This window comes from Carcharodon carcharias, chromosome 6, assembly GCF_017639515.1.
Source record: "Carcharodon carcharias isolate sCarCar2 chromosome 6, sCarCar2.pri, whole genome shotgun sequence".
In the NCBI taxonomy this organism is placed as follows: Eukaryota; Metazoa; Chordata; class Chondrichthyes; order Lamniformes; family Lamnidae; genus Carcharodon; species Carcharodon carcharias.
This window is the reverse complement of record NC_054472.1, coordinates 6,704,272-6,728,285: the sequence shown is the minus strand read 5'-3', so window position 1 is coordinate 6,728,285 and position 24,014 is coordinate 6,704,272. Positions and strand designations below refer to the sequence as shown.

Below are 24,014 nucleotides of genomic sequence, written 5' to 3'. Positions count from 1 at the left end.
GGGGCAGAGAGAGAGAGAGAGAGAGATGGGGACAGAGAGAGAGAGAGAGGGGGGGACAGAGAGAGAGAGAGGGAGGGACAGAGAGAGAGAGAGAGGGGGACAGAGAGAGAGAGAGATGGGGACAGAGAGAGAGAGATGGGGACAGAGAGAGAGGGGGGGGGACAGAGAGAGAGAGAGAGAGAGAGGGGGGACAGAGATAGAGAAAGAGAGAGAGGGGGACAGAGAGAGAGAGATGGGGACAGAGAGAGAGAGAGAGAGAGGGGACAGAGTGAGAGAGAGAGGGGGACAGAGGGAGAGAGAGAGAGGGGGGGACAAAGAGAGAGAGAGAGGGGGGGACAGAGAGAGAGAGAGATGCGGACAGAGAGAGAGAGAGGGGGGGAAAGAGAGAGAGAGAGGGGGACAGAGAGAGAGAGAGAGGGGGACAGAGAGAGAGAGAGAGAGGGGGGGACAGAGAGAGAGAGAGAGAGAGAGGGGGGGACAGAGAGAGAGAGAGAGAGAGAGGGGGGGACAGAGAGAGAGAGAGAGGGGGGGGGGACAGAGAGAGAGAGAGAGAGAGGGGGGGACAGAGAGAGAGAGAGAGGGGGGGGGGACAGAGAGAGAGAGAGAGAGAGGGGGGGACAGAGAGAGAGAGAGAGAGAGGGGGGGACAGAGAGAGAGAGAGAGAGAGAGAGAGAGAGAGAGGGGGTGACAGAGAGAGAGAGAGAGGGGGACAGAGAGAGAGAGAGAGGGGGGGACAGAGAGAGAGAGAGAGAGAGGGGGGGACAGAGAGAGAGAGAGAGAGAGGGGGGACAGAGAGAGAGAGAGGGGGGGGGACAGAGAGAGAGAGAGAGGGACAGAGAGAGAGAGAGGGGGGGACAGAGAGAGAGAGAGAGGGGGGACAGAGAGAGAGAGAGAGGGGGGGGACAGAGAGAGAGAGAGAGAGAGGGGGGGACAGAGAGAGAGAGAGAGAGAGGGGGGACAGAGAGAGAGAGAGGGGGGGGGACAGAGAGAGGGGGGACAGAGAGAGAGAGAGGGGGGGGGACAGAGAGAGGGGGGACAGAGAGAGAGAGAGAGAGAGGGGGGACAGAGAGAGAGAGAGAGAGAGGGGGGACAGAGAGAGAGAGAGAGAGAGAGAGGGGGGACAGAGAGAGAGAGAGAGAGAGGGGGACACAGAGAGAGAGAGCAGGGGGACAGAGAGAGAGAGAGAGGGGGGGACAGAGAGAGGGGGGACAGAGAGAGAGAGAGAGAGAGAGGGGGGGTGACAGAGAGAGAGAGAGGGGGACAGAGAGAGAGAGAGAGAGGGGGGACAGAGAGAGAGAGAGAGAGAGAGGGGGGGACAGAGAGAGAGAGAGAGAGGGGGGACAGAGAGAGAGAGAGAGAGAGAGGGGGGACAGAGAGAGAGAGAGAGAGAGAGGGGGGGTGACAGAGAGAGAGAGAGGGGGACAGAGAGAGAGAGAGAGGGTGGGACAGAGAGAGGGGGGACAGAGAGAGTGAGGGGGGACAGAGAGAGAGAGAGAGAGGGGGACAGAGAGAGAGAGAGAGAGAGGGGGGACAGAGAGAGAGAGAGAGAGAGAGGGGGGGACAGAGAGAGAGAGAGAGAGGGGGGACAGAGAGAGAGAGAGAGAGAGAGGGGGGACAGAGAGAGAGAGAGAGAGAGGGGGGGTGACAGAGAGAGAGAGAGAGAGAGGGGGGGGTGACAGAGAGAGAGAGAGGGGGACAGAGAGAGAGAGAGAGAGAGGGGGGACAGAGAGAGAGAGAGAGAGAGAGGGGGGGACAGAGAGAGAGAGAGAGGGGGGGACAGAGAGAGAGAGAGAGAGAGAGAGGGGGGGACAGAGAGAGAGAGAGAGAGAGGGGGGGTGACAGAGAGAGAGAGAGGGGGACAGAGAGAGAGAGAGAGAGGGGGGGACAGAGAGAGGGGGGACAGAGAGAGAGAGAGAGAGAGAGGGGGGGTGACAGAGAGAGAGAGAGGGGGACAGAGAGAGAGAGAGAGAGGGGGGACAGAGAGAGAGAGAGAGAGAGAGGGGGGGACAGAGAGAGAGAGAGAGAGGGGGGGACAGAGAGAGAGAGAGAGAGAGAGGGGGGACAGAGAGAGAGAGAGAGAGAGAGGGGGGGTGACAGAGAGAGAGAGAGGGGGACAGAGAGAGAGAGAGAGGGGGGGACAGAGAGAGGGGGGACAGAGAGAGTGAGGGGGGACAGAGAGAGAGAGAGAGAGGGGGACAGAGAGAGAGAGAGAGAGAGGGGGGACAGAGAGAGAGAGAGAGAGAGAGAGGGGGACAGAGAGAGAGAGAGAGATGGGGACAGAGAGAGAGAGAGAGAGAGAGGGGGGACAGAGAGAGAGAGAGAGAGAGAGGGGGGGTGACAGAGAGAGAGAGAGGGGGACAGAGAGAGAGAGAGAGGGGACAGAGAGAGGGGGACAGAGAGAGAGAGAGAGAGAGAGGGGGGGTGACAGAGAGAGAGAGAGGGGGGACAGAGAGAGAGAGAGAGAGGGGGGACAGAGAGAGAGAGAGAGAGAGAGGGGGGGACAGAGAGAGAGAGAGAGAGGGGGGACAGAGAGAGAGAGAGAGAGAGAGAGGGGGGACAGAGAGAGAGAGAGAGAGAGAGGGGGGGTGACAGAGAGAGAGAGAAGGGGGGGGACAGAGAGAGAGAGAGAGGGGGGGACAGAGAGAGGGGGGACAGAGAGAGAGAGGGGGGACAGAGAGAGAGAGAGAGGGGGACAGAGAGAGAGAGAGAGAGGGGGGGGACAGAGAGAGAGAGAGAGAGGGGGGGGGACAGAGAGAGAGAGAGAGGGGGACAGAGAGAGAGAGAGAGGGGGGACAGAGAGAGAGAGAGAGGGGGACAGAGAGAGAGAGAGAGGGGGACAGAGAGAGAGAGAGAGGGGGACAGAGAGAGAGAGAGAGAGGGGGACAGAGAGAGAGAGAGAGAGGGGGGGACAGAGAGAGAGAGAGAGAGGGGGGGACAGAGAGAGGGGGGACAGAGAGAGAGAGGGGGGACAGAGAGAGAGAGAGAGAGGGGGACAGAGAGAGAGAGAGAGAGGGGGGGACAGAGAGAGAGAGAGAGAGGGGGGGTGACAGAGAGAGAGAGAGAGGGGGGACAGAGAGAGAGAGAGAGGGGGACAGAGAGAGAGAGAGAGGGGGACAGAGAGAGAGAGAGAGGGGGACAGAGAGAGAGAGAGAGAGAGAGGGGGACAGAGAGAGAGAGAGAGAGGGGGGGACAGAGAGAGAGAGAGAGAGGGGGGGTGACAGAGAGAGAGAGAGAGAGAGGGGGGACAGAGAGAGAGAGAGAGATGGGGACAGAGAGAGAGAGAGAGGGGGACAGAGAGAGAGAGAGAGGGGGGGACAGAGAGAGAGAGAGAGAGGGGGGGTGACAGAGAGAGAGAGAGAGAGAGGGGGGGTGACAGAGAGAGAGAGAGAGGGGGACAGAGAGAGAGAGAGAGGGGGGGACAGAGAGAGAGAGAGAGGGGGGACAGAGAGAGAGAGAGAGAGAGGGGGGGTGACAGAGAGAGAGAGAGAGAGAGGGGGACAGAGAGAGAGAGAGAGAGGGGGGGTGACAGAGAGAGAGAGAGAGAGAGAGGGGGACAGAGAGAGAGAGAGAGATGGGGACAGAGAGAGAGAGAGAGATGGGGACAGAGAGAGAGAGAGAGGGGGGGACAGAGAGAGAGAGAGAGAGGGGGGGTGACAGAGAGAGAGAGAGAGAGAGGGGACAGAGAGAGAGAGAGAGGGGGGGTGACAGAGAGAGAGAGAGAGAGGGGGACAGAGAGAGAGAGAGAGAGGGGGACAGAGAGAGAGAGAGAGGGGGGGACAGAGAGAGAGAGAGAGAGGGGACAGAGAGAGAGAGAGGGGGGGACAGAGAGAGAGAGAGAGAGAGATGGGGACAGAGAGAGAGAGAGAGAGGGGGGGACAGAGAGAGAGAGAGGGAGGGACAGAGAGAGAGAGAGAGGGGGACAGAGAGAGAGAGAGAGGGGGGGGGACAGAGAGAGAGAGAGAGGGGGACAGAGAGAGAGAGAGAGGGGGACAGAGAGAGAGAGAGAGAGAGGGGACAGAGAGAGAGAGAGAGGGGGGGACAGAGAGAGAGAGAGAGGGGGGGACAGAGAGAGAGAGAGAGGGGGGGACAGAGAGAGAGAGAGAGGGGGGGGGACAGAGAGAGAGAGAGAGAGGGGGACAGAGAGAGAGAGAGAGAGGGGGACAGAGAGAGAGAGAGAGGGGGGGGGACAGAGAGAGAGAGAGAGGGGGACAGAGAGAGAGAGAGAGGGGGGGGGACAGAGAGAGAGAGAGAGAGAGGGGACAGAGAGAGAGAGAGAGGGGGACAGAGAGAGAGAGAGAGAGGGGGGGACAGAGAGAGAGAGAGAGAGGGGGACAGAGAGAGAGAGAGAGAGGGGGGGGGACAGAGAGAGAGAGAGAGGGGGACAGAGAGAGAGAGAGAGGGGGACAGAGAGAGAGAGAGAGAGAGAGGGGGACAGAGAGAGAGAGAGAGGGGGACAGAGAGAGAGAGAGAGGGGGACAGAGAGAGAGAGAGAGAGAGGGGGACAGAGAGAGAGAGGGGGGGGGACCGAGAGAGAGAGAGAGAGGGGGACAGAGAGAGAGAGAGAGAGAGGGGACAGAGAGAGAGAGAGAGGGGGGGACAGAGAGAGAGAGAGAGGGGGGGACAGAGAGAGAGAGAGAGGGGGGGACAGAGAGAGAGAGAGAGAGAGGGGGGCAGAGGGAGAGAGAGAGAGGGGGACAGAGAGAGAGAGAGAGAGGGGGACAGAGAGAGAGAGAGAGGGGGGGACAGAGAGAGAGAGAGAGAGGGGGACAGAGAGAGAGGGGGGGGGGGACAGACGGAGAGAGAGAGGGGACAGAGAGAGAGAGAGAGGGGGGGACAGAGAGAGAGAGAGGGGGGGACAGACGGAGAGAGAGGGGGACAGAGAGAGAGAGACAGATGGGGACAGAGAGAGAGAGAGAGGGGGACAGAGAGAGAGAGAGAGGGGGGGGGACAGAGAGAGAGAGAGGGGACAGAGAGAGAGACAGATGGGGACAGAGAGAGAGAGAGATGGGGACAGAGAGAGGGGGGGGGGGACAGACGGAGAGAGAGAGTGGGGGGGACAGAGAGAGAGAGAGAGAGGGGGGGACAGAGAGAGAGAGAGGGGGGGGACAGACGGAGAGAGAGAGAGGGGGGGGACAGACGGAGAGAGAGAGAGGGGGGGGACAGACGGAGAGAGAGAGAGGGGGACAGAGAGAGAGAGAGATGGGGACAGAGAGAGAGAGAGCAGGGGGACAGAGAGAGAGAGAGAGAGAGGGGGACAGAGAGAGAGAGAGAGAGGGGGACAGAGAGAGAGAGAGAGAGGGGGACAGAGAGAGAGAGAGAGAGGGGGACAGAGAGAGAGAGAGAGGGGGACAGAGAGAGAGGGGGTGACAGAGAGAGAGAGAGAGATGGGGACAGAGAGAGAGAGAGATGGGGACAGAGAGAGAGAGAGAGGGGGACAGAGAGAGAGAGAGAGAGGGGGACAGAGAGAGAGAGAGAGAGTTGGGGACAGAAAGAGAGAGAGGGGGGGACAGAGAGAGAGAGAGAGAGAGTTGGGGACAGAGAGAGAGAGAGAGAGGGGGACAGAGAGAGAGAGAGGGGGACAGAGAGAGAGAGAGGGGGACAGAGAGAGAGAGAGGGGGACAGAGAGAGAGAGAGAGGGGGACAGAGAGAGAGAGAGGGGGACAGAGAGAGAGAGAGAGAGAGAGGGGGACAGAGTGAGAGAGAGAGGGGGACAGAGAGAGAGAGAGGGGGACAGAGAGAGAGAGAGAGGGGGACAGAGAGAGAGAGAGGGGGACAGAGAGAGAGAGAGGGGGACAGAGAGAGAGAGAGAGGGGGACAGAGAGAGAGAGAGGGGGACAGAGAGAGAGAGAGGGGGACAGAGAGAGAGAGAGGGGGACAGAGAGAGAGAGAGGGGGACAGAGAGAGAGAGAGGGGGACAGAGAGAGAGAGAGGGGGACAGAGAGAGAGAGAGGGGGACAGAGAGAGAGAGAGGGGGACAGAGAGAGAGAGAGGGGGACAGAGAGAGAGAGGGGGACAGAGAGAGAGAGGGGGACAGAGAGAGAGAGAGGGGGACAGAGAGAGAGAGAGGGGGACAGAGAGAGAGAGAGGGGGACAGAGAGAGAGAGAGGGGGACAGAGAGAGAGAGAGGGGGACAGAGAGAGAGATAGGGGGACAGAGAGAGAGAGAGGGGGACAGAGAGAGAGAGAGGGGGACAGAGAGAGAGAGAGGGGGACAGAGAGAGAGAGAGGGGGACAGAGAGAGAGAGAGGGGGACAGAGAGAGAGAGAGGGGGACAGAGAGAGAGAGAGGGGGACAGAGAGAGAGAGAGAGGGGGACAGAGAGAGAGAGAGAGGGGGGGGGAGACAGAGAGAGGGGGGGGAGACAGAGAGAGGGGGGGGAGACAGAGAGAGGGGGGGGAGACAGAGAGAGGGGGGGGAGACAGAGAGAGGGGGGGGAGACAGAGAGAGGGGGGGGAGACAGAGAGAGGGGGGGGAGACAGAGAGAGGGGGGGGAGACAGAGAGAGGGGGGGGAGACAGAGAGAAGGGGGGGAGACAGAGAGAAGGGGGGGAGACAGAGAGAAGGGGGGGAGACAGAGAGAGGGGGGGGAGACAGAGAGAGGGGGGGGAGACAGAGAGAGGGGGGGGAGACAGAGAGAGGGGGGGGAGACAGAGAGAGGGGGGGGAGACAGAGAGAGGGGGGGGAGACAGAGAGAGGGGGGGGAGACAGAGAGAGGGGGGGGAGACAGAGAGAGGGGGGGGAGACAGAGAGAGGGGGGGGAGACAGAGAGAGGGGGGGGAGACAGAGAGAGGGGGGGGGAGACAGAGAGAGGGGGGGGAAGACAGAGAGAGGGGGGGGAGACAGAGAGAGGGGGGGGAGACAGAGAGGGGGGGGGGTGACAGAGAGAGGGGGGGGAGACAGAGAGAGGGGGGGAGACAGAGAGAGGGGGGGGAGACAGAGAGAGGGGGGGGAGACAGAGAGAGGGGGGGGAGACAGAGAGAGGGGGGGGAGACAGAGAGAGGGGGGGAGACAGAGAGAGGGGGGGGAGACAGAGAGAGGGGGGGGAGACAGAGAGAGGGGGGGAGACAGAGAGAGGGGGGGGAGACAGAGAGAGGGGGGGGAGACAGAGAGAGGGGGGAGACAGGGAGAGGGGGGGACAGGAGAAGGGGGGACAGGAGAAGGGGGACAGGGAGAAGGGGGGGACAGGGAGAAGGGGGGGGACAGGAGAAGGGGGGGACAGGGAGAAGGGGGGGACAGGAGAAGGGGGGGAGACAGAGAGAAGGGGGGGGACAGGGAGAAGGGGGGACAGGGAGAAGGGGGGACAGGGAGAAGGGGGGACAGGAGAAGGGGGGACAGGGAGAAGGGGGGACAGGGAGAAGGGGGGACAGGGAGAAGGGGGGACAGGGAGAAGGGGGGACAGGGAGAAGCCCGCAATCGGCTTGACGTTGTCATTTTACATGGGCAGACCCAGTGTGATGCGTGCCCGGAAATGCTGAGTGCTCACTGGGGTGGGGGGGGGGGTAGGCTGAATCAGGCACATACACACGTAAGAGTGCAGAAATCTCCAAGGCACAGAGCTGCCTCAGGGAGATTAGCTTAAGTTCTGGGAATTTTAATAAAGAAAGAAAAAATTTACGACATCTCCCCTCATGTGAAAGTGTCATATGAGCTGGGACATGTCTAGGAATGTTATTAAAAATTTTTTGTAACACTTTAAAAACCTTCATGAAGCCTCATCCCGCCCGTGGATGAGGTTCCATGAAAAATGCGAAGGCTGCCTGGGCTCTTTGTCTGCCCCCACACCCCCCGCCCCCCCCCCTCACCCCCGCCAACCTTAAGGCTGGATGGGCAGCTCAGTTTATTGGTTTTAATTGACATTTGAATGGGCTTAATAGGCCTTTGACAGCTCGGCAGGCCCCCGCCATACTGAAAATCTGAATGACTCGCGGAGACATCGGGACACAAGCCCAACGTCACCGTGCGTCGGCAAGTGGGCCCTGCCCCCACTCGCTGACTCGAAAATTCTGGCCAATGAGTCATTTTAAATTCATTCTCAGAATGTGGGCCTTTCCGGTAAGACTGGCATTTATTGCCCTCTCCTCATTTTCTAAGAGGGAGACGTTGAATCTCCTTGAACCGTTGCAGTCTGGGTGGTGATTTTTTTGTAGCAATTCGAAAAATTGCGTGACTTTCGTGTCCAATTCAGAGGTCATTTAAGAATCAGCTGCATTGGGTGTGGGTCTGTAGTCACATATAGGCCTTGGGACGGCAGGGTGTCCAGCCTAAAGGATGTGGGTTGGATTTTTATGACAAACTGAAAGCTTTTACTGATACCATTTTCTTTTAGTTTTCAGACTTTGCCTTAAATGCACTGGATACATCACACACATGAACAAATTCCCCCAAGGCAGTAATGGATTTAGACTGACAGAGCCAATGGGGTTTGAAAAAAAAAAATAAAATTAATGAGGCATTAATGTAGCTGCAGTAAAGAAAAATTGGATGGTAAACGTTGTCAAAATTAATTCATAACTGCACAGATAATTTTAAAAATTGCATTTTTATAGCATCTTTCATGACCTCAGGTCATCCCAAAGCGTTTTACAGTCAATTGCGTGTAGTCATCATTGTAATGCAGGAAATGCAACAGTCAGTTTGCACACAGAAAAACTCCCATAAACAGCAAGGTGACAATCTGTTTTGGAATATTGATTGAATAAGAAAAACATTGTCCAGGATACCAGGGACATCGATAACGCTATAAGATCCTTTGCACTGACCCAAGCAGACAGGGCCTAAGTTTAACATCCCATCCGAAAGATGGTGCTTCAGACAATGCAGCACCCCCTCAATACCACACTGAAGTATCAGCCTAGATTTTCGAGTGACCATATATTGCAGGTACGATGGTATTAGTAGCTATGTTTACTGGACTAGTGGAGCTACACACGTAGGCTGAATGGGTAAGGGTTTCCTTACCTGAAGCACATCGGCAAGCCAGTCACACTTACTCTCTGTAGCACTTTGGCCATCGCACATTACTGCTAACACCCCTGTTGTTATAAAGCAACTATTCTCTGAACCACTGTGAGCATTATATCTCACAATGGCAGCTGGTAGAATTTAAATTCAATTAATAAATCTGGAATATAAAGCTAATCTCCGTAATGGTGACCATGAAACTATCATTTATTGTCATAAAAATCTATTTGGCTTACTAATGTCCTTTAGGGAAGGAAATCTGCCATTCTTAACCGGTCTGGCCTACATGTGACTCTAGACCCACAGCACTGTGGTTAACTATTAAATGCCCTCTGAAATGGCCTAGCAAACCATTTAGTTCCAGGGCAAATAGGGATGGGTTGATGCCAGCAACACCCACATCCCATGATAGGATAAAGAAAAAAAAATTATATAATATTCAGTATCTGTAAATAAATGAAGTTCCTGCAATTATAAGATAACTGTACTGTCTGATTTTCAGTTGCAAGGCTGTGGATAATATGTAATAACAACTTGTGCCACATTAGAATTCCTCAGTTGAAATAAAATGGCATGTCTCTGGCTTACTGTAAGAGGTGATATGCAGCTTTGTGTTATTTTTAAATCTCCATACATCCTGCAGCTGAACTTAATTTTAAAAATCTGATCCTGTTTATTTACAAATACTCTTTAAACAACTTATCTCAGAACCATCATGGGAGAGAAATCATGGGTTCTGCAAAATGATGCGGAAGTGATTACAGATTAGGGCTAGTATATGAGTGGCCATCTGCCAAGGGTGCCTTGGTCAGGTTGTTTGGCTGGGGCTGGGGGGGGGTGGTGGGGGGCGTGGGTTTTCAGGTGCACAGTGGTCAAGAGTAAGCTAACAAGCATTGACCAGAGATGGGATGGGATCCAGGAGCCAAGTGCAGCTACCACATGTGTCGCACAGAGTGAGCTGACTGTCTCGTTTCAGAGGGCAATGCACACGGAGGTGCTCAGAGTGTGGCTGGAATATTGCCAGGTAGAGCTGTGCTTGCCAAGGCTGCTGGTGGGCGCCAGATGAACTCAGACTTGTCCAAGAGAGAGGAGGTTTTTTCTCATATATTAAATACCTGAACCAAAAGGGCACCAAAATACAAGTTTGGGCCCCGTCTGGGAGTGCAAAATGATTTAACAAGCGTCATTGTCAAACATCACATGAAGGATAGACAGATTCTGCAGTGAAAAGCAGGCATATCCATCTCACTGCTATCAGTATGTAAACACCAGTGTTCTTAAAAGCACTGTTAAAAATACCCTTTACATCCAGCAATTTCACACTATGAATGTTATGTGATATCATTTAGATGGCTGGGTGTGTCTGTGATTACTAATCATTTGAGAAAGGGTCCTCTTTCAAATAAAATGAAGTAGTTAGAGAATCATTGTTTTAAGAGAGTTTCAATACAGGAATTCCAATTACTTAACAGCCCGAGCGATAAACTAATGGTGACATTGGCCACGCTATTTTTTTCTTTATTCCTTCGTGGGATATGTGGGCATCACTGGCAAGGTCAGCATTTGTTGCTCATTCTTAATTGCCCTGGAACTGAGTGGCTTGCTCAGTCATTTCAAAGGGCGGTTAAGAGTTAACCATCTCGCTCTGGATCTGGCATCACATGTATGACAGACGGCAGATTTCCTTCCCTAAAGGGCATCAGTGAACCAGATGGGTTTTTTTTTTAAAACAGTGGTCACGGTCACCTTTACTGAGACTATATTATATTCCAGATTTTATTGATTGAATTCAAATTACATCAGCTGCCATGGGTGGGATTTGAACCTCTGCCCCCAAAGCATCAGCCTGGGCCTCTAGAGTATGAGTCCAGTGATATTACCACTCTCGCAGATATCGATGACAGACTCTTTGTACAAACACACTGGAGTCATTCTGTACAGCATCATGTGAAAGTAATTGGGTCAGTGGTTTGTGAATGTGGGTTACTGCAAGCCTGAACTCATCTTTCTGACAACCCCAAATATGTCTAAGAAAATATCTGTTTTGAATGTGTGACCTATCTGGACACTTGCCTTTATTCCCAAGTCTGGCAATCTGCCCTTGTTGGGGTGGTAATGGTAGAGAACCCAAGCTGATTTCTGGCTTGTATTAGCGGAGGTACCGGCCTTCTGGTGGTCTGGGCACATCTCATTCTTAGATTACGGCTGCCAACAGCAAATGTCTAGTTTTAAAATGCTGAAAAGCTTGCTACAGCCTCATTTATCCAACCATCGACATTCGAGCCAAGAGTCCAACCCCTTGCAGTTTTCCAGGTGCTGACAGTGATCTTGTGACGGTAACTTATCCTTGTACAGCTGGCTTTATCAGCACTATTACTAACATAACACTGATGTTTTGGAAGGTGCTGTAACACCATTCACATACAGAGGCAAAACACAACAGATGCAGAAAGTCTGAAATAAAAACAGGACATGCTGGAAATACTCAACAGATCTAGCGGCATCCAAGGGGACGGAAACACAGCTAATGTTTCAGGTCCAACAGAATTGACCTGAAGCATTTAAATCTCTCTTTCCACAGGTGCTGCCTGACCTGGCACATGTTTCCGGCATTTCCTGGACATAATTCAAATAAGGACTTCGATTTTGGTGAACATACAATTTGCAAAGCAAAATGTGGGGTTAAATTGCAAACTAACCAGCGATGAAGGGATTTGATAAGGTAGATGGGGAGAAACTATTTCCTCTGGGTTGGGGTTGGGGGGTGGGGGGTGGGTCTTCAGAACAAGGTGGCAGAACCTTAAAATTACAGCCAGGCTGTTCAGGGGTGACATCAGGAAGCATGTGGAAATCTGGAACTCTCTCCCCCAAAAAGCTGTGAGGTTGGAGGGTCAGTTGAAACTTTCAGGAGTGAAATTGATATATTTTTCTTGGTAAGGCTATCAAGGAATATGGAGCAAATGGGGTTGAGCTGCAGATCAGTAATGATCTGACTGAATGGCAGAACAGGTTCATGGGGCTGAATGGGTCCTCAGGTTAAAACCAAGTGTTGGTAAGTTGCTAAATGGAGTGCCTATTTCTGCCAGACTTCAAAAAAAAAAGACCCAAGTGTGAAGCAAAATATAGCTTTTCAAATTCCCTGCCCTCCAAGGGCTATTTCTTACCAGCCATCCACCTTGGTGAACATTTTTGATTGTACCAAGGGTGAAAGCTACATGATAAAATGTTGATATTTCCAAAAGGGTCTAGTCATCAAATCTAGTATTGAAGTTCATTTATTTTCATGCATTCTGATCAGGAAAAATGATGGGTAGGGAATAATTTGAGGTTTGAAGTGGAATGTTACTAAGGAAAGATCAACTTTCGTACAAAATGACAGGCAGCTGCAACATTAAAATAATATGATGACTCTTCTGCTCCCCTACTTTTACCAAGATTGCGTTTATGTAACAGAATTAGCAGAGCGGCTGATTGAGATAATAAACATCACTTCAACCACAAGTGATGCTGTGTAGCTCTGACCTTGCACTGTGAACATTAAATGGTTGAACTACTTCTGTCAGCCTGAAAGAAAATGACTGAATGTAAAACATAAGAAACTAAAATAGATTCTGTGGAAAATCAGCCTAGCTCCTCATTGATAGAAGCCAGTTCATATTTTTGAGTAAAACTAATAGATATTCAGACATTAATCACTTACTGATACTGAAAGAGACATACTGATCACAACAATTTATACTGCAGGAGAAAAGGATGCTGATTGATTGGCAAGTCAACTCTGATTGGCCAAGAGATTGCCATGGAGAAAGCAACAGGGAATTACAGACTCCCCAAGCTGAGGAGTCAGACTTGCCAATCAATCAGTGCACTTTTCTCCTGCGTTATAAATTATTGTGATCGTTTGAAATTTGGCATTCTTGTGTTTGTCCCGATGAATGCAAGGTAAAAAGCTTCAGCAACATGTCTCTCTTTTCAACGATATTCAAGTTTTGCTCTTACAGAACGCCTTCAACATTGAACATTGAGAGAAGAACAGATAGCCAAGTGAGGCTCCATTATACAAATCCTCTGACTGAACAGGCTGGGCCCTTCCCACTGAAGAGAAAGTTGAAGAATTACGATGGAGATCTTTAAGAAAATAGAAGTGGAGATGTTTCCACTTGTGGGGGAGACCAGAACTTAGGGGAGAATTTTCTCCCCATCACGCGGGCTGGGTGGGAGTGGGCACAGACGGGTAACCGATCACCACCTGTGATCGGCTGCGCGCTGCCATTTTACGTGGGTGGGCCAATTAAGGCCCGTCCAGCGTGGCGTGTACCCGGAAGCACTCAGCGCTCCCTGTGCTGGCGGGGAGAGGAGGGAGAGTCAGGGCCTGGGTGCAAAAGAGCCAGAAATCTCCGAGGCATGGAGCTGCCTCAGGGAGTTTAATTTCATTGTGAAAACCTGAAAAGATTTGAAAAAATTATTTGGACATGTCCCCTCATGTGGCAATGTAACATGAGCTGGGACAACTCTATGAATTTTATTAAAAATTTTTTTATTAAAGTTATAAAACCTTCATCAAATCTCATCCCGCCCATGGATGAGGTTCCCTGAAAAATGCAGAGGCTGCCTGGGCTCCTTGCCTGCCCGCCAACCTTGAGGTTGGACGGGCAGCCCTGAGAATCAGTTTATTTAGTTAATTAATGGCCTTAATAGGCCTTTGACAATTTGGCGACTCCACTGCGCGCACACCGAACTGAGGATCAGAATGACGCGAGGTGACGTCGGGACACATGCCTGATGTCACCGCGCGTCATTTTACACGTCGGCGAGCAGGGCCTACCCCCGCACGCCAACCAGAAGATTCAGGCCCAAGGGTCATAAATATAAGGTGGTTATGAACAAATCTGATTGGGAATTCAGGAGAAACTTCTTTCCCTGGAGAGTAGAGAGAATGTGCAAATCGCTTCCAAGGAGAGAAGTTGAGAGAAAACAGGATCGATGTATTTAAAGTGAAGCAAGATTGAAACATGAAGGAGAAAGAGATAGAAGAGTATGCTGATAGGGTGAGATGAAGAAGGGTGGAAGCTTGAGTGGAGGATAAACACCAACATGGACCATAGGGCCAAATGGCCATAATACTAAGCGACACTATGTAATCAGATGCTGTTAGCCAATATTTTTCTCTTTGTAAGGTATGTATAAAATTAACGTCTTGGATGTTACAAAACTGAAGTTAGCTCTTAGCTTCCGAGTTCTTTCAAATTTTGGCCCAAGCAGTAAGTGTTGACACCAGCAGCATGAGTTATTTGTGAAATTTAAGCTGCTTGCATAAATGTTTTCCCAAGTTCACACCCTTAGCTTTCATTCCTGTAACATAGATCACGACCAACATCACCAGAATGGGCATGTGCAGTGGTCTGTGTTGGTCCTTCCAAATTGCAGGTCAAATTGGCTTTCAAGCACGACGTCTTTTAGACGAGATGTTAAACCGAGGCCCCTTGCAAGCAGATGTTAAAGATCCCTTGGCCACCCATGGCTCCCAAGAACAGGAGAGTTCTGCCCAGTACGCTGGTCCCTCAACCAACATCGTTAAAATAGATTATCTGAACATTATCTGTTTGTGGGAGCTTGAGGTATGCAAATTGGCTCCCAATTTTCCTACATTAAAGAAGTGACTGCACTGCTTTAAGGTGCCTTGGGACATCCGGAGGTATGGAGAGGTGCTATAATAGAAAGCAAGTCTTTGTTTCTTAATCATTAAAAAAAAGCAACATTTTACATATGATAAATACACTGTGTATACAAGTACTTTGCTAAATCCAACAAGCAGTAAAATAATGAAAAAACAAAACTTAAAGCTTCAGCGATTTTAATAAAAAATTTTTACTGTACTATGGCTCAACAGACCAGTTGTAAGAACAAGAAATACTGAAAATACTCAACAGGTCAGGCAGCACCTGTGGAGAAATAAATGGAATTAACGTTTCCATTAACTCCGTTTCTCTCTCCTCAGGTGATGTCGGACCTGATGAGTATTTCCAGCTTGTCAGAAAGGTACTGCAATTAACATGGGGGATTTTAATCTACATATAGACTGGGAAAATCAGATGGGTAAAGGTAGCATAGATGAAGAGTTCATAGAATGTTTTTGGAATAGTTTCTGAGAACAGTGTGTTCTGGAGCCAACCAGAGAGCAGGTCACACTAGACCTGGTATTGTGCAATGAGATAGGATTAACTGATAACCTCATAATGAAGGCACCCCTAGGTGGCAGCGATCATAACATGATTGAATTTTACACTCAGTTTGAGGGAGAGAAGAATAGGTCTGAGACTAGTATTTTAAACTTAGATAAAGGCAATTATGAGGGCATGAAAGCAGAGTTAGCTAAAGTGAACTGGCAAGTGAGGTTAAGGGATAGGTCAATAGAGATACAGTGGCAGATAATTAAAGGGATATTTCAGAATACACAGAATAGATATATTCCAATGAGAAAGAAAACTTCCAAGGGGAGGACCCACCATCTGTGGTTAACCAAGATAGTTAAAAATAGTATCAAACGTAAAGGAAAAGCATATAATTGCATAAAATGGGTGGCAGGTCAGAAAATTGGATAGAATATAAAGAGCAGCAAAGAATGACAAAAAGATTACTAAGGAACGAAAAATTAGAGTATGAGAGGAAACTAGCTAGAAATAAGAGTTTCTATACCATGGAAATGGAAAATAAGGAGATGGCAGATGAATTGAACAGGTATTTTGCATTGGTCTTCACTATAGAGGATACAAGTAACATCCCAGAAGTAGCTGTAAATCAGTAAATGAAAGGGAAGGAGAACTCAGGAAGATTACAATCACCAGGGAAGTGGTAATGAGCAAATTGTTGGAGCTGCAGGCTGACCAATCCCTGGGTCCTAATGGACTTCATCCTGGGGTCTTGGAAGAAGTGGCTAGTGAGATAGTCGATGCATTGGTTTTAATTTTCCAAAATTCCCTGAATTAGATCGGAAAATAGCAAACGTAACTCTTTTATTTGAAAAGGTGGGGGAGGCAGTAAACAGGAAACTACAGGTCAGTTAGCTTAACATCAGTCATTGGGAAAATATTAGAATCTATTATTGAAGATGTTATAACAGGGCACTTAGAAAAATCCAAGGTAATCAGGCAGAGTCACCATGGTTTTGTGAAAGGGAACCCAATTTATTGGAGTTCTTTGAAGGAATTTCTTGTGCTGTGGATAAAGGGAAAAGGAGAACCAGTGGATATACTGTACTTAGATTTCCAGAAGGCATTTGATAAGGTGCCACATCAAAGGGCACTGTGCAAAATAAAAGCTCATGGTGTAGGAGGCAACATATTGACATGGATAGAAGATTGACTAGCCAGCAGGAAACAAAGAGTAAACATAAATGGGTCTTTTTCTGGTTGGCAAGATGTAAAGAGTGGTGTGCCACACGGATCAGTGTTGGGGCCTCAACTTTTCACAATTTATATAAATGACTTGGACGAAGGGACTGAAAGTAAGGTTGCTAAGTTTGCTGATGACACAAAGTTAGGTCGGGAAGTAAGTTGTGAAGAGGACATAAGGAGGCTACAAAGTGACAGAGATAGGTTAAGTGGGTGGGTAAAGATCTGGCAAATGGAGTATAATGTGACGAAATTTGAAATTGTCCATTTTGGCAGGAAGAATAAAAAAGCATATTATCTAAATGGTGAGAGATTGCAGAGCTCTGAGATTCAGAGGGATCTGGATGTCCTAGTGTATGAATCACAAAAGGCTAGTCTGCAGGTACAGCAGGTAATTAGGAAAGCTAATAGAATGTTATTGTTTATTGTGATGGGAATTAAATACAAAAGTAGGGAGGTTATGCTTCAATTATACAGGGCACTGGTGAGACCACATCTGGAGTACTGTGTACAGTATTGGTCTCCTTACTTAAGTAACGATGTAAAACATTAGAAGCAGTTCAGAGAAGGTTTACTAGACTAATATCAGGAATGGGTGGGTTGTCTTATGAGGAAAGGCTGGACAGGTTAGGCTTGTATCCACTGGAGTTTAAAAGCTTAAGAGGTGGCTTGATTGAAACCTTTAAAGATCCTGAGGGGTTTTTGACAAGGTGGACGTGGAGAGGATATTTCCTCTTGTGGGTGAATCTAGAACTAGGGGTCACGGTTTAAAAATAAGGGGTCACTCATTTAAGACAGAAACTAGAAGAATTTTTTTCTCTCAGAGGGTCGTGAGTATTTGGAACTCTCTTCCTCAAAAGGGAGTGGAAGCAGAGTCTTTGAATATTTTTATGGCAGAGCTAGATAGATTCTTGGTAAACAAGGGGGTGAAAGGTTATCGGGGGTAGACAGAAAGGTGGAGTGGAGGTTACAATCAAATCAGCCATGATCATATGAATGGCAGAGCAGGCCTGAGGGGCCAAGTGGCCTACTTCTACAACTAATTCGAATGGTCAGGTTTCCAGCATCCACAGTATTTTGCTTTAGTATCAATCATTCAGTTACATTAGCACTTAATATGGAAAACCAGGCTGACTAGCTGCTGGTATATAGTAGAATAAGAATGCTAATAAAGGTAGAAATACTTCAAAATGTCTCTCACCACACTTTAAAAATTCATAAGGATGAATTACTTGCCACATCTTAAATGTTTAACTTATTATTAGCTATCTTAGACAAGCCTCCTATTTTTACCTTATGTTTCAGAGCCTCCAACGACTCGAACTCCAGCTTGGCTATTTGATTACGAATATCACTTGGTATATCTGAGATGGCAAAGGCTAGGATAAATTTCAGACCTAACAGGATGTGCTGCAAAAAATAAAACGGAAAATATAAAATTATCCAACATCGCAACATTATAATTAATGAAAACACTTAAAATTATTTTACAAAAACATTGTGCACAAATTGCATCTCCCATATTGTCCAATTTGGAGGGTTTTTTTTAAACAGTAATTGTAATATTTGGGAGATATTTGGTCATACGGAGACTGAGACACTAAAACCCAAGGATCCAGTATTCTCAACATACACAGTTAACTGGTAATATGTCCCAATGTGACCGGATAGGCATCTTAAAAATTGCAAATGGGAATGGTAGATAGGTGTAGAGAAGATGTATCCATCTGTGGCGGAGTCCTATACAGGGGATATAAATATGAGATAGTCACCAATAAATCCAATTAGGAATTCAGGAGAAGCTTCTTCACTCAGTGGGATTAGAATGTAGAATTGTTGCGACAAGTAGCAGAGATACATTTAAGGAGATGTCGATAAATACACGAGGGAGAAAGGAATAGAAGGGTATGTTGATAGGAGGCTCGCATGGAGCATAAACACCACAGACCAGAGGAGCCAAACAGTCTGTAACATGCTGTAAATTCCGTGTTAATGGGACCCTAAACTGCAAGAAATTTCCTTCTCTCCTCTCTAGATTTTCATATCCGATATTTCTTGGACCAAACATCCCCAAATCTCAATACACTGGAGCTCAGTCTGAAATTAAATCTTTACAATTAAATTCCAATATTTTGGACTGAAGTGCTCTCTGCTCACATTCTAGATCTTTTCTAAATACTGAAACAAGGGGTAATCTTTATTTTATTACAACCCTTGGGCCATAAGTATATCAGGATAAACAACGGTACAATGTATTTATAGTATCTTCACAATCCTTTCCACAATATTTCATGGAATCTGGCACCACACAGGCCAGCCAATTACATCTGAACTGGGACTCTTAAAGAGCCCTCTGTGTTGAGGGATGATCTAATCAAGACCTTTAAAATACTAAAGGGACTCCACAAGGTAGATGCAGAGAAACTATTCCCTCTGGTGGGATGAACTTAGAACAAGATGGAACAGTCTTAAATTTAGAGCTAGGCAGTTCAGGTATAAAAAAAATCAGGAAAAGCATTTTTGCCGCATAAATGGTGGTGGAAATCTGAAACTCTCTCTCCCAAAAAGGCTATGGTCACTGGGAGGTAACTGAACTTGTCAAGATTGAGATGGATAGATTTTTTTTGGGGGGGGGGGGGGGGGGGTGGTTGAGGGTAATGAAGCAAAACTGGGTAAATACAGTTGAGGTATGATCTGCAGATTACCTGATTGAGGAGCAGAACAAGTTCAAAGGGCTGAATGGGCCCCCCCCCCACCCCCCATTCTACCGACTGCCTTGCCTTTCCCTCGGAAAATTTTGATTATTTATTTTACAAATATTTATCCACTTCCTTTTACAAACTATTATGGATTCTATTTTCACTGTGCCTCCCCACTGGGTGGGTTGTTAGGGGGAGGGGGGGCATGTCCTACCAACCATCTTCTTAGCAATAAATTCTCCAAGACTCTCTTATCGATTTTAAAATTATCCTTTCAAGTACCTGAGTGACTGATAAATGGGAGAAGATTTCCCCCCATTTATTTTAAGCACATTGGTTAAGATTTCCTCATGATCTTTTGCTCCAGTGAAAGGATCTGCAGTTTGTCCTCAAATCTAAAAGGCTCTCATTATACAGAGCCTCCTCAAATGAGGAAGATATTTCTGTGCTCACTGGGGGAGCCCTGTATTTATTCAATACCTTCAGCAACATGAAGGATTTCAGAAGAAAGTTACAATAGCTCCTATTCTCCTGTCTACAAGAACACCATCTATGAATAGTGTTAACTATAACCTTTCTAGGCTATCTTATTTACTTTCCACATGAATGAAAAACGTCAATCTGTCATTATGCATTAAGTTATCACCCATGTCTCAAATTCCTCTGACACATCAAAAATAGCTGGCACTTATATAGCACCTTTAACATGGTAAGACATTCCAAAGCACTTTTCAGGGGCACTAGAACACAAATTACACACCAAGTTACATAAGGAGTTATTAGGACAGGTGACCGAAAGCCTGGTCAAAGAGGCAGGTCTTGTAGGAACGTCTAAAAAGGAGGAAAGTGAGGTAGAAAGGTGGGCAAGTGTTGGCCAGCTTCGATGGTGACTGTTGTCGGTGGTGGGGGAGGGGTCAACTGGCACCTGGTGCTGCATCCAGCGCACAGGCAATCGGGGTGGGGGGCAGGGTGAGTGAGGGAAGTGGCCGCACATTAGGGACACCTGGATAAACTGACCAGGCCTCTGCAACTGAGACAGATCAGGCACAGCCACAGTGATATGATTGGGGTCAGACTCCTAGCCTGTCTGCTCATGCAAGCAACACGGTGGCACCCAAAGGGCCAGCAAGCGCTCCATATCTTACCCCCCACCAACCCCCCCAGCTCAGACTTCAAGTCCGTCACCACTTAATTGGACCTTGGAGTAGTTGGGCTGCACACGTTGTACAATCTCCTCGCCAACACTGGCCATGTAACAGTCACTGCTGGAGGCTCTCCCAGCCTCTTGTAATCTCAGCATCCTGGTTTGGACCAGTGTCCCCCGTGTCGCAGGCTGACAGGGCAGCCATGCAGCGCACTCATCTCTGGCCATCCGAGGGGTGACCAGCTCTCTCTGGGAAGCATTAAGGGGGGGTCAAACAGGGCCGGGGAGGTGCTAAGTCCAGCCATGATAACCACGTCTCTCTCTCTCTTTCATGCTGCAGGAGGGCCATGTCAGGATCATGGATCCTGTGACCTAGCTGTATGCCTGACCTACAGAGAGCGGAGAAGATGGAGGAGAGAGCGACAGGCTCCTGGCTGCACAAAGGCAGGAGCAACAACCTCAGGAAGAAGGGGCAACAGGGGCTCCTGCACACACTACCCAGGAGTGACAGCGAGCTGTGGCTGGTCGGTGCCTAGCAACACCCAGGGTCTACAGACACCGCCTGTCATTCCTGCAGATAACCGAGAACCAGTGTCGCTGATAACTGCACATGTCTAGGGACCTGGTGGAGCACATCTGCTACTTACTGCAGGACTTGACGCCAAGGGGACACAGAGGGCACCCACTGCCAGTGGCTGTGAAAGTGACTGCGGTGCTCAATTTCTATGCCAGTGGCTCCTTTCAGGGGTCCACAGGTGATCCCTATGGGATTTCACAATCCACCACCACAAATGTATCCATGAGATCACAGATACCATCTTCTCCATGGCAAACAACATTTCACCCAGGACCAGGACAGCCGGGATACAAAGGCCATTGGATTCGCCCTGATTTCAGGATTCCCACAGGTACAGGGTGCAATTGACTGCATTCATGTGGTGCTCAGGTCTCCATCACCACACTCAGTGACTTCATCAATCGCAAGGGCTTCCACTCACTGAACGTGCAGCTGGTGTGCGACCACCAGAAATGCAGCCTGCAGGTATGCGCACAGGTTCCAAGGAGTGTGCACGATGCCTACATCCTGAGTCACTCGCAGATCCCTGCAGTCTTCCAGGGTCCACAGAGACTGCAGGGTTGGCTCCTTGGGGACCAGGGCTACCTGCAGAGGACGTGGCTGATGACACCCGTGCAGCAGCCTCAGACTGCAGCGGAGCAACGCTATAATGAGGCTCATGCAGCAGCTCGCAATTTGGTGGAACAGACCATCGGGATGCTGAAGATGCAGTTCTGGTGCTTGGACCGGTCTGGTGGAGCCCTGCAATACAGTCCACAGAGGGTATCATGCATCATCATCGCCTGCTACACCCTTTACAACTTGGCACTCCAACGGGGAGACGAGCTGGCTGAGGAGGGGATGGAGGAGCTGCACGTCTTCTCCGATGAGGAGGACGCTGATGGGGATGAGGGTGAGGGGGTCCTCGGTGGTGACGAGGGCGGGGATGAGGCTCTCGCACTGGCTAGACAAGGCAGGCATGCTCGGGAGGCCCTCATCACTGTTAGATTTGTGGAGGATGATGACAACATGCAGTGAGGTATCCCCATAGATCCTCACATCGCAGTTGTGAGCATTTGACTCCAGTATGGCTTATGGCAGCGCCAATACCCACTTTGAGAATGCTGCTGTCGTGGAGGTGAAGTGGAGGCCCTAATAGTTGCTTAATCGCAGGAGGGTGATGACAACATGCAGTGAGGACACTCCATAGATCTTCACATAGCCTCAGAATGTCTGACTCCTGTCCGGCTGAGGGCAGTTTGCTTGCGCTCCATGATCAGGGCTAATTCAGAGACACAGCCATGAAACTTTAGACGCATCTGATGCTGTGTCCACGTTCAGCACCTCAGCCCTTCAGGAGTTGGTGCACAGCATCACTGGTCACAGATGCTGGTGTGATGGGGGCCAGCCCCACCTTAAAGGTGCTGAGAGCACACAGAGAGAATGATGGAACTCTGTGACACCCGCCCACTACATTCTGGCAGCAATGACCAGCACTGTCGAGGTGCAGGCATTAGCATGTTTCCTGGGAGTGTGAGGCTGGACCATTACTTTGGTCTGAAGGCTGCACAAAGCACAGGGAAGAGGCCCTGGACTGAGACACCTGCCTTTTATCTTGTGCAGAAAGGTTTCACATCTGAGTGACACGAACACTGCTCAGTAAAACAAGGAGCCAAAGACAGGGAGACATTCTTAGGAGTTTATGACAATAGTGAACAGTATGTACAAGTGATCAACACCCATGCCCGGACTGCGCAACTACTTTACTTAACTTTCCTTTCCTAACTCTGCCGCTACATGTTGGTACTCCCCAGGCACCCACAGCAGAGGTGGAGGCAGCCTGCTGACTGCGATGTCCTGTCTGTGATGACTTTGGCGGGTGTCCTCTGGAGGGCCAAGACTTGGAGGGCCCCGGCCTGCTTTCGGGGTCCTGCCGTGTGACAGAGGCACCCTCCTCGGCCTGTGAAGCTGGAGCTGCGGAAGAGGGGGATTCAGATGGGCTGATCACTCCGAGTCACCTGAGTGGATGGCCTCGGGGTGTGCACCTGCTGATCCTCCTCCGATGGGTGCCCGAGGGGCCCGGCTGACTCCGAGTGGAAGGGGTAGCTGGAGCGAATTCAGCACCTGTCTCACATACGCACTGTTGGAGGCCAACTATGGCATCAGTGATACAGTTAAGCCCGGGCAGCAGTGCAGGAGTGACATCCTGGACCAAGGTCTCCATGGCAGCCACCATCCTGCCAGTGTTGACCTCGGTGAGTCGCGATGCCAGCGCTATCACTTCAGACTGAAGATGGACAGACTCCTCCATTGTGCCTTGCAATCTGAGGAGTGCAGAGTCTATCCCTTCCTCATGTTCCCGAGCTTGCCTTTGCAGCTCCAGCAACTGTGACATGACCGAGTCCAGAGGCGCGTCATCTGACTTAGACTCAGCAACGTTCTGGCCTCCAGCTGTCTTCTGAGTGCCAGGGACCTGGTAATCCCTGCCTCCACCTGCTGTGGATCAGAAAGTGCAATGTGCTCACCAGATTGTGATCCCGAGGCTACTCTAAAGCTAGGTCCCACCAAGGTGTGTGTCTGCACTGGTGGAGGATGTGAGTGAGTGAGTGCTGTGATGGGACTTCAGGGAGGGTGCCTCTAGATTCCTCTTCAGAGGTTTCTTCGGGCCTTGATTGGAGGCCCCAGGTCATGGACTCTGTCGGCTGTTTCCCAGATGTGCCTGTGGAAGCAAGGGGAGATAATTAGTGTATGGCAGTGGCCTGTGAAACAGGACACATCACTCACAGCATGGTTATCTGATGGATGTTGCACTGTGGATCCTCATGTGGTAAAGCAGCACTGATCTCACCATCAGCACAGGACCGGTACAGACCCTCGCAGGCCAGCTGGATGGCTCTGTTTTCAAATTCTGTCAGAACTTTGATCTCCAGCATCCCTCCACCTGTCTGTGACCTTTCTCTCCTGTTGTGAGCCAGTTTGTCCTGCATGGATAGAGATGGGGAGAGTGTATCAGGATGCCTGCCGGGCCAGATGACAAGTATGCCTGGCCTGTGTGGGCGGTGAGTGGTCCTATGAACGGGGTGAGGACAATGACGGTGAGTGTGAGAGAGTGAATGGTGATGACCCTTGCACTGGCAGTGAGTGAGGGCCCTGTGGATGTGTGATGGGTTTGAGAGTGTGTGAGTTGGGAGCGATGAAAAGGGTGACTTACCCTGGCAGAACGGAGGGGATAATTCATCTTTTTGCGGCACTGAGTGGCTCTCCTC

At 50.0% G+C, this 24,014-nt stretch overlaps 1 protein-coding gene across 1 annotated transcript in view; it reads right to left on the bottom strand.

Annotated features, from left to right (window-relative positions):
- Positions 1-24,014, bottom strand: part of ano10a (anoctamin 10a) — a 136,711-nt gene that overhangs the window by 58,876 nt on the left and 53,821 nt on the right. Inside the window, exon 12 of the mRNA XM_041189672.1 lies at positions 17,643-17,759. Coding sequence (XP_041045606.1) covers positions 17,643-17,759 — 117 coding nt within the window. The remainder of the gene's footprint in view (positions 1-17,642; positions 17,760-24,014) is intronic.